We start from the raw sequence: 11,480 nt of genomic DNA, 5'->3' as shown, positions 1-11,480 counted from the left end.
GCACAGACCAGGATTACAAAGATTTTCTCCTAGGTTTTCCTCCAGAAGTTGTATAGTTTTAGGTTTTCATTGAAGTCTCTGACCTACTTCAGGTTAATTTTTGTGTGTGGTGTGAAGTCAGGGTTTACAATCATTTTTCTTCACATTGATGTCCAGTTGTTCAAGCACCGCTTACTCAAAAGACTTCCTTTCTCCCACTGAATGATCTCATCACCTTCAAGTTGAAATACTTATGTATAATTAATGCTTTGCTACTTTTCTCTAGTTTTTCTCTAACTTGATATGTATTATTTAGATAGCCTGGCTCAGTTTAGTTTTTCATAGCATTCAGTTTCTGATTCTGATGCCTATATACTTAATTCCTTATTATTTTTCCTCCTTATTCTTATATACCTTCTTGTACTCCAATCCTCCCCAAATACACTAACTTTAAATCTTGAACTCAAGACATCCTACTTATTAATGCTTTTAATACTCTATCACATTAATCAGAGATACCTTTACATTAAGGCTTCTCAATAATGGCAGTATTGGCATTTGGGACTGGATAATTCTTTGTTATAGGGAGTCGTGCATTCCAAAGTCACGACAAACAAAAATGTCTCCTGAGGGGCAAAATCGGTCCTGATTGAGAACCACTATTGTACCTACATGTTTGTAACCGTGGATTATTATTGCCAAAAATATACAGGGTTTGCCTAAAACTTGGGGGCAAAATAGTCATTAAAGCATGTCATTTTTAAAGCAGGTATATTTAATCCTCACTTTCAGTAAGTAAGTTTTTCTATGGCTATGGATTAGCATGTAACAGAACATGGGCTGTGTTATCTATATAATGCTTCACCTCTTTTCACGCAATAAAATTTGTTGGCCTCCAACAACAAAAACATAGCTTACATGTGATTTTTTACTTTAAAGACTGATATTTTAAGGACAGTCTTACATTCTGCTATTCAAATTTATTTCACTTTGTATTTTACTTGCACTTGGAGGCAGTTTGCCTAAGTGATTCAACAATCAAAAATAAATTTGTTCAGTTGATTAAAGTTCATTTAGATCATTTTGAAAGCATTTTTAAGAGAACATAACTAAAAGGAACACCTCTTCTGAGGTATTAGGAGAAAACTTGACATAAGGCAAATATTTGAATATTTTGGGGAGTAGTTCTTTAAAGGGGGGTTATTCTGTACATGTAGTTATGGTGATAATAACCTTGCTACATATGAAAAAGTATAATTAAAAGGTATCAAGTAAAAGCTGTTCTCTGTAAGATTAAAGATTTCAATTGAGAATGAATCAATGTTTATAACCTTTGTTCATATGTATTTGTGAATTAAACAAGTAAAGTATGTGTTAACTAATTCGGTTCTTTCTATATCTTAACTGTTCTTACAAGTACAAAAAATTTCTGACACTGGTAATAATAACACCAAAATTATTTCTGAGTATTTCTCACTCACTTGTGCATATGCTTATAGATACTTGGCATATGTAAGACTCTAAACCGAATGTCTTCCCACTACAAGCTTGCCTCTCTCTACATCAAGGCAAATCACAGCCAACTATTTAGAAATTAAGGTTAAAAACCAGAAGTATAAAAGTGGGAGTATTGGCGGCTAGGAGGAAAACAAGAAAGAAAAGATCTTAAAGATAATTCATAATTTAACCTGTTGCGATCATGTCAGCACATCCTCTATCTTCTACTTAAAGATCCAGGGGTTTGTATCAGAATTTTTGAAAATTAAGTATACTTCAGGAAACACTAAAAACTATTTTTAAAATATTTACAATTTGTGCCATCTAAAAAACTGTGACTATCAAAATAGAGGAATGCTTTGTAATCATACTTAGCCAATATTCTATAGTAGTATAAACTATTTCTTGTGCAGGTTGGCTTTCTTGGTGTATTTTCTTGGAACATTTCCACAAGGATAAACAGTGAGTAGCAATTAAAGCCAATATAGTTCACAAGTTTAATATTCATTCTCTTATTACTGATAGACAATTCAGAATGCCAACTATACAATGGCAACTATAAACCAGTTGTATATGTCATTGTAGAGGGATTAAAAATTCAGCTTGGAAAAGTGATAGATCGGGGTTTGAATCCTGGTTCTACCCCTTCCAACCTATGAGACTGTGGTAAGATTTCTCAACTTAACATGAGCCTTTATTTCCACATATGTAAAATAAGGATAATAACACCTTCCTTACAGGTTTGCTGTGATATTCAATGAGGTGACCGGGGCCTGGCACAAAAGAGCAATGTATTGACCTGATATTCTTGCTCTTATTTTGCTATTATTTTTGTTGTTCTTCTTCTTATTCATGGTAGTACTGGAACTCTTCCACTTCAGGTGGGAGAATCAATTTATCAGTGAAAAACATTTTTAAATTAAATTCTCCAAGGGACTTTTTAACATGGCTAATATATGAAAAATATATGGTAGGATGCAGAATTTTGGTGATACTTAAGATGGTCTCTCTCTGGCACCCTGAGACAGCTGAGCCAACTCCTCCCACACAATGTCTTCCCTTATCTCTGCCTGAATGTTCTTGATACTTGCTGACATCCATCCATATGCCATCCTTCATCATAAACTTCCTACTCACTTCTGGGATTACACCCTTTTCTTTATTCATAAGCTTTCAAAATTCATGAAAACCCCAAAATCACTGTCAAGAGAAACAGGAAAATCCATCTTTTTGTCTGTTCATGGCAGAAATGATTGGTTTTCTTGTAATAAATAATTTTAGAACTTACATTTGAATATGTACTTCTATGAAGAAATAAGTTACTTTGTCAACATCTTTATGAGGTAGATAACTATTTTAATTCCATTATCCAGAAGACTAAAATAGTGAACATAGAATGCAAGTATTTTACCAAAGTAAAATGCATCTCCCAGCTTGTTGACTGTCCAGCCCAAGCTTATCTTTAGGTATTTTGGAGGCAGGCAATTGCCACCTGGTAGGTGTTTCATCAAGGGGAATGTAATGTTGAGGTAGCACAATGGAAACTTAAAGGAGAAAAAAAATGATTACACCAAGGCCAAATGCAGTTTTCATATTTTCTCAATATTTCTTCTTTGGCTTATTTTATTCATGAGTTCTTTTCAATATTATCTCCAAGGTTTCCTCTTCCCTGTCCTTACTGTGTCAATAATATCACTCATATATGGGCTTTCTCTAATAACAAAAATAGTAATAATAATATTCATTGAGGGTCTCCTATGAGCCAGGCAATATGGCTTTTAACATGGCTCATGTTAACTCCATTGTAAGTTCAAGAAACGGAAGCAATGCAACTTTAAGCCACTTGCTCAAGGTTACCAGGTAGCAAGGAACAAGGAAAAGTTGAAGACAATCAGGAATTCTTATGTTCTATTCAGTCCAGTTTAATAAAAATTCTTCTCTAAATAAGAGGCTTAGACAAAATGTTCTCTAGTATCCTTTTCTACAATACATAGAGGGTGAAAGTAGGTATTACTCTGCAAAAGAACAAACTGGAAAGGGTGAAATTACATTGGCTCACAAACTAGCCCAGCACACAGAGTACAAGGAGAGACGGAAGAGAGAAGCAGCCGCCACCCCCCACCCCCCAAAGTGGTAGGCGGCAGTTTTAATAAGCAAAGGGAACTTACATATGAGGCTTGTCCTTGTCCCGGGCAGCAAGATGAGTAGATCTCCGCATCTGCCCTAAGAATCTTAAAAGTTTATACAGCAGCGCAGCGCTTGGGTGGCTCAGTCGCTTAAGGGTCAGGCTCCAGGTCCTGAGAGGGAGCCCCTGCCCGGGCTCAGCACTCAGTGCGTGGGGTCTGCTGGAGATTCTTTCCCCCTCCCGTCTCCCCTCCCCCTCTGCTCCTCCCCACAGTTCGCACACGTTCTCTCTCTAAAATGAATAAATAAATAAATATATATATATATAAGTAAAAATAAACTCTTAAAAAAAAAAGTTTATGTACCGGCCTTAAAGGGATTCAGTCAGTGCACGGTATGTATTTATCCACTTTCTCAAGTGTGCTCCCTCCAAATAACTCCGGCTGCAGAAATGGTGGGCGGAACGTAAGTTCCAAGGTGCAAGGGAGGAGGTGAGGAGCCTCTAATTGCCCGTAAGGCTGGGGTCAAGCAGGGGTCGCGTTCTCTCTATGACCTCCACCAACAAGTAACTTGTTCCAGTTGGTTTTGAACCCAGATTTGTTTAAGTTATGAATTTGTGCACTTCCCACTGTGTTAATTTGTGAAAATTAGGGTCCTTCATTAGTCCATGTTTCCGATTGACAGATAGCAATGATGTCAAGAAATATCCCCTTAAGAATTTTTCTCCAAAGCAAGGAAGTAAAGGGCCACTATGCCCTCTCTTCTTCTTCTTTTTTTTTTTTTTAATTTTATTTATTTGACAGAGAGAGACACAGCGAGAGGGAACACAAGCGGGGCAGTGGGAGAGGGAGAAGCAGGCTTCCCTCAGAGCAGGGAGCCCGATGCGGGGCTCGATACCAGGACCCTGGGATCATGACCTGCGCCAAAGGCAAACGCTTAACAACTGAGCTTCTGAGGCACCCAGGTAGACTACATTATTGGTCCTAATCCTTCACTGCTCTGTTGTAATATTTTACTTTCATACACTTGCCATGGCCTCATGGTGGATGAAGTGTATTTCTATTACACTTGATTTGGGATTGGCCATCTTCCTGACTTTGGCCATCAGGACGTTAGTGAATATGAGGTGAGCAGAGGCTTGAAATATTCTTTCATGATAGGACGTGTCCTTTTATGCTGCGGTGATCTGCCATTAGAGAGACACGAACCAGGTAGTCAACGCCCTTCCATCTATACCTTAGAACAAGTACATTTGCATCATGGAGTCTGGAGCTTGAATCCCAGAGCTGGGAGTCCAGCCCCACCCAGCTAATGTGCAGACTATCTATAGAAATATGAGCAAGGAAATAAATATTTATTCCTCCAATCCACTGAGTTGAGGTAGCGAAATATGCAATATTTTTGTGCACTGAGGCACGACACAGTCGTAAGTATGCTTTTCCATTCGTGAATGTTAATAAGAAACATGTACAGTAATAGAAAATATTTTATATCCTTTTTAACCTACTAACTGATAGCCACTTGTTACTATAAAAATTTTTAGCCAATTTTTAGCAAATTTTAGTGTATTTGGAATAATTAGTTCTATTGATTTAAGTTTAAATAGTAAGTTTAAGTTTAAATAGTTTAAACTTAAGTTTAATAGTAAGTTTAAATGATTAAATAGTAAGCGTAAGTTTAAATAGTAAGCTATTTTAGAAAATGTTATTATAATTTAGTTTAGTTGTGTATTTAAGTATTCCCTAAACATTTTGTGGAAACAATGATAAGTTATTTGACTCATAAAGTCAATTTTGGAAATTAGAAATTTCAGAAGAATTAACCTTGTTTATGAACGAATAAACATGTCCTACTAAACATTACTGAGTAAAGTAACATAAACTACGTTAGCATTTTTTTACACTGTAATAAAATCAAGGAGATGGCATATATTATTTAAATCAAAATCATTAAACCAGTTTAAATTGTTCTAAATAAGGAATATTAACTATTTTCAACATTTGTATACTAAATACATATTTTAATTCTTGCACTTTGTTTTGTTTTTCCCTAGTGTGATTTTTTTTCTTTTAGTACTTTATTGTGACAAATTTTAAACTTACAGAAAAGTTGAAAGGATTGGCTAGTAAACATCCATATAAACCTATCTCCTGTATATACCAATTGTTAACATTTTGCCACATTTACTTTATTTCTTTCTAAATACATATATTTTTAAATAACCTATTTATTTTGGAATAGTTTTAGATTTACAGAAAAGTTGCATTCTATTGTACACAGAGTTCCTGTACACCTTTCCCTCCGTTCACCTTAATGTTAACATCTTACATAGCTTTGGTTCAGTTGTCAAAACTTAGTAATGAACATTGTTGGTACATTACTATTCTAGTGTAACCAACCATTTTACTTATTTACTCTCTTTTTCCCTTCATAGACAAAAATCAAACCCATTATTCTCCATAAACATTTATATTTCTTTGCAGTTTTTGAATTTATTAAAGTCTCAATCACCACAATTAATTTCAGCTCAAAGTTACTGACTTCTGTCACAGACCAAAAAGTACTAGGAAATAAACAGAACTGTGACATTCAAACATGTTAGCATGAAGACAAGCTAGAACATAGTAATGAACATTGATACATTACTATTAACTAAAGTATAGATTTTAATCAGATTTCACCTTTTTTTTTTTAAAGACTTTATTTATTTGAGAGAGAGGAGTGGGAAGAACACAAGCAGGGGGAAGAGCAAGGGAGAGGGACAAGCAACTCTGAGCTGAGTACAGAGCCCTATGCAGGGCTCAGAATCATGACCCTGAGATCACGAACTGAGCTGAAACCAAGAGTCGGAAGCTTAACCGACTGAGCCACCCAGGCACCCCGAGATTTCACCTTTAGAGTGTTGGTAGAAATACTGAAGTTCTTTGTCGTTTTTTTCCCTTTGCTATTTGTCTGATACCAATCACATTTCTATGCTTCTTATCTTGTAACCTATCAATCAAGGTCAGTATTTTAAAGTTCTCTCTCTCTCTCTCTCTCTTTTTTTTTTTCTCTTGAGTTATATAGCCCAGCAAGTATTCAAAGTTTCTTTCTCTTGTTCCTGGAAATTTATGAATTTTCTAATTTTATTTTATTTATTTATTTTTTAAGATTTATTTATTTATTTATTTATTTGAGAGAGAGAGAGAGAGAGAGAGAGAGAGAGCAAGAGCAGGAGCACAAGCAGGGGGAGTGGGAGAAGGAGAAGCAGGCTTCCCATAGAGCAGGGAGCCCGATGCGGGGCTCGATCCCAGGACCCTGGGATCATGACCTGAGCTGAAGGCATACGTTTAATGACTGAGCCACTCAGGTGCCCCGAATTTTCTAATTTTAAATTTATGTAGACTTTACTAGTCTCAATAACCCCATAAAAATAAGAACGCTCTTCATTTTAAGTGAATTTGTAATCTAACCCATCTGTTTGTCTTTGGAGATAGCAGTTATGTACCATTCTGTTTGTTTACAAAGTATTTCAAATCACATAATGGAGTGTTATTATAAAGCAGTGGTCACGCTAAGAGTACAATTTAAAGTTTATTTATTCCTTTTTGTTTGCATGTGAAGCTTTCCCTCACAACTTGACCCAAGTCATTTGTATATTTCAGTGGAACTTCCTTATTTTTAAGAGAGGAGAGAGAAATGTCTTATACTCAGCAATCTGTAGATTTTTTAAAAAGTAATGAAGACAAGCTAGAAGCCATCTTTTTAATCCCAAAACACTGAGGATTATTTTTAAAATTTTAGATCCAAAATGAGCAAAGCTCTCTTTCAGAAAAGATCTCTTTTCCAAGCCATTTAAGCACGTAATAAGTTCTTCAACCTTATTTATTAGGGAAATGCAAATGAAAACTCTAGTGGGAACCAGTTCTCACACACTCGAAGAGCTAAAATTAAGAAGACTGGTGACATTCAAAGTTCCTCTTGCAAGGGGAGCTACTACAAATCTCATAAATTTCTAGTGAGAGTGTAAAATGGTAAAAGCACTTTGAAAAACAGTTTGGAAACTTCTTATAATAAAGAAGATATACCTAATCACTGATAATGCAATTCTACTTCAAACTATTTACACAAGTAATATTAAAATATGTCCACAAAAAAGGTGTATGTAAGAATGTTCATATTATTTTGTTTCTTTTTGAGTAATATTTTGTTCATATTATAAGAACTTCATACTGGAAACAGTCTGAGATTCCATCAACAGGAAAATATATGAACAAGCTGGTGTATTTATACACTGGGATATTGCTCAGCAATAAAGAAGAATGAATTACTAAGATGAGATGAATGGATCAAAAGAAACACACAAGCATACATGCTGTGTAAGTCAACTTATGTAAAGGTCAGAAACAGACAAAACTAATCTGTGGTGATAGAAATCAGGAAAGTGGAGAACAATGCTTGTCTTGGTGGGAGGAGGGGGAATTATTTGGTGTAATGGAAGTATCTTATTTATATATGTGTGGTTATTTGTCGAAATGTATTAAGGTCTGTGCGTTTAACTAGAAGCCTCAATTTTTTTTTAAGATTTTATTTATTTATTTGACAGAGAGAGACACAGCAAGAACAGGAAAACAAGCAGGGGGAGTGGGAGAGGGAGAAGCAGGCTTTCCGCGGAGCAGGGAGTCCGATGGGGGACTCAATCCCAGGACCCAGGAACTATGACCGGAGCCAAAGGTAGGCGCCTAACGACCAAGCCACCCAGGCTCCCTAGATGCCTCAATTTTTAAAAAAATTATAAAAATATAAAATTCAGGGTTCTGTTTAACTCTGAGGAGGCAACAGGATAGGACAGAAAAGGGGCACTATGTGGTAACAGTACTGGAAAATTTTAAGGCTTTAAATGCCGTGATATGTTCACAGATGTTTATTACTGTGCTCCATAAAATATGTACATTATATGTTTATATAAATATATATTGTTTGCATTTATTAACTATTATACTATTTGGCAAAATTCCCTCTTGTTCATTTTATGGAAGAGTTTGTTCAATGTTAGGATTATTTGTTTCTTGAAAGTTTGGTAGAATCCTCTTGTAAAGCCACACTGGTCCTGAAGTTTGCTTTAGGAGATTTTTAACTGGTGACTAAACATTAAGGATTATAGGACCATTCAGATATATCTTTTTTTAAGTGATCTACATTTTTATTTGAGTTCAGAGATGAATTAATAAAAAAAAACAGAAAACAAAGCAAACAATAAAAAATTAGGCAGTGATTAGGAAAACAAAAAAGTAAAAGAATATGTAGTCCTAGTGTACTGTGTGGTTCATCTGTGAATAATAGTAACATAGTCACAATACTGTAAACCCCAATTATTTATTTATGTATTTATGTTTTATTTTTAAATAAAATAAAATTTTTAAAACATTTAATTCCAGTATAGTTAACATGCAGTGTTATATTAGTTTCAGGTCTGCAATATTGTGATTCAATACTTCCATACACTGGTGCTCATCACAAGTGTACTCCTTAATCCCCATTACCTATTTCACCCATTCTGTCCCCCTCTCCCACATCCCTATGGTAACCATCAGTTTGTTCTCTATAGTTAAGAGTCTGTTTCTTAGCTTGTCTCTCTCTCTCTCTTTTTTTCCTTTGCTCTTTTGTTTTGTTTCTTACATTCAACGTATGAGTGAAATCATATGGTATTTGTTTTTCTTTGACTGACTTATTTTGTTGGCATTATACTCTCTAGCTTTATCCATGTCCTTGGATGTCCTTGTATACACACACACACACACACACACACACACACACATGTCTTCTTTATCTATTCATTCATTGATGGACACTCGTGCTGCTTCCATAATTTGGCTATTGTAAATAGGGTTGCTGTAAACATAGGGGTGTATGTATTCCTTTGAATTAATATTTTTGTATTTTGGGGTAAATACCCAGTAGTGCAATTACTAGATCATAGGGTAGTTCTATTATTAACTTTTTGAGGAAACCCATACTGTTTTTCACAGTGGCTATATCAGTTTGCATTCCCACCAGCAGTGCAAGAGGGTTCCTTTTTCTCCATGTCCTTGCCACCATCTTATGTTTTTTATTTTAGCCATTCTGACAGGTATGAGTTGATATCTCATTGTAGTTTTGATTTGCATTTCCCTGATGATTAATGTTGAGCATCTTTTCATGTGCTATCTGAGTGTCTTCTTTGGAGAAATGTCTGTTCATGTCATCTGCTTATTTTTTAATTGGATTGTTTGTATTTTCAATGTTGAGTTGTATAAGTTCTTTATATATTTTGGACTAACCCTTTATCATATATGTCATTTACAAATACGTTCTTCCATTCTGTAGGTTGCCTTTTAGTTTTGTTGACTGTTTCTTTCACTGTGCAGAAGCTTTTTATTTTTATGTAGTCCTAATTGTTTATTTTTGCTTTTATTTCTCTTGCCTCAGGAGACATATCTAGAACTGTTATTAATGTCAGAGACATCACTGCCTATTCTGTCCTCTAGGATTTTTATGGTTTCAGGTCTCACATTTAGGTCTTTAATCTATTTTGAGTTTATTTATATCAATGGTATAAGAAAGTGGTCCAGTGTCATTCAGCATGTAGCTGACCAGGTTTCCCAGCACCATTTGTTGAAGAGACTGTCTTTTTTGCATTGGATATTCTTTCCTCCTTTGTTGAAGATTAATTGATCACATAATTGTGGGTTTATTTCTGGGTTTTCTATTCTGTTCTATTGATCTATGTATCTATTTTTGTGCTAGTACCATACTGTTTTGATTAGTACAGCTTTGTAATATAACTTGAACTCTGGAATTGTGATACATTCAGTTTTGTTTTCCTTTTTGAAAATTGCTTTCACTCTTCAGGGTCTTTTGTGGTTTCATATAAATTTTAGGATTTTTTTTGTTCTAGTTCTGTAAAAAATACTGAAAATATTTATTTCTTGAATCAGGTTTAGCAGTTCTCTTTTTTTCTAAAAATGTGTATATTTCATCTGTGATTTCAAATTTATTAACATAAAATGTTCATATTATTCCATATCTTGTCGCAGTGTACACATTTTCTCTTTCGTCGAAGTTCTCACTGTGTTTATCCATTCTTCTCCAAAGTTTGGAGAACATCTTTACAACCATTACTTTGAATTCTTTTCTTTTTAGATTTTATTTATTTATTTATTTATTTATTTGACAGAGAGAGAGATAGAGCACACAAGCAGGTGGAATGGTAGGCAGAGGAAGAGGGAGAGGGAGAAGCAGGCTCTGGGATCATGACCTGTGCCAAAGGCAGATGCTTAACCAACTGAGCCATCCAGGCACCCCCACCATTACTTTGAATTCTTTATCAAATAGATTACTTATCTCAATTTCATTGAAGTCTTTTTCTGACATTTTATTTTGTTCTTTTGTTTGGAACATATTCATCTGTTTTCTCAGTGTGCTTTACTGTCTATGTGTGTTTCTGTGTATTGGGCAAAACAGTCACCTGTCCTGGTCTTGAGGAGTGGCCTCATGTAGGTGATGAAACTTATAGTTCGACCTTGCCCCCTAGCTCTTGGTTGTCTCTTGAATCTTTGTGGTTGTCTAAGCAGGCTGATTTATTCTAGATAGGTCCTTGTTGTTGAGAGTGTGTCAAGACCTGTCATTTTCCAAGAGGAATGAACTCAGTCAGTACCTAATTTCACACTGATTAGAAGCCAGACCCTCAGCAGCAGCTTTTAAAATATGCAAAAATATATAGTCTTGTGGGGCCACAATTATAAACCCTGTTGGCTGCTAGACCAGAAGATCTGAAGGTGTCCCGTAGCTGACAGATGCAAAAACTGGGGCTTCACATGGGTATATAAGCTCCTTTCTGGGAGGTGAACTGTAGTGAGACC

The 11,480-nt window shown here is 35.3% G+C and overlaps 1 protein-coding gene across 1 annotated transcript in view; it reads left to right on the top strand.

The window, feature by feature from the left end:
• The first annotated feature begins 4,497 nt into the window (after positions 1-4,497).
• PPP3CA (protein phosphatase 3 catalytic subunit alpha) overlaps positions 4,498-11,480 on the top strand; it is a 502,337-nt gene continuing 495,354 nt past the window's right edge. The window contains exon 1 of the mRNA XM_073892032.1: positions 4,498-4,564. Coding sequence (XP_073748133.1) covers positions 4,513-4,564 — 52 coding nt within the window. The 5' untranslated portion in view covers positions 4,498-4,512. The remainder of the gene's footprint in view (positions 4,565-11,480) is intronic.

The sequence above is a fragment of the Callorhinus ursinus genome, unplaced genomic scaffold (genome assembly GCF_003265705.2).
Source record: "Callorhinus ursinus isolate GAN/ISIS: 27379988/994484 unplaced genomic scaffold, GSC_fseal_2.0 scaffold4, whole genome shotgun sequence".
Taxonomy (NCBI): domain Eukaryota; kingdom Metazoa; phylum Chordata; class Mammalia; order Carnivora; family Otariidae; genus Callorhinus; species Callorhinus ursinus.
The sequence above is the reverse complement of the archived record's forward strand: the minus strand, read 5'-3'. Positions and strand labels throughout refer to the sequence as shown.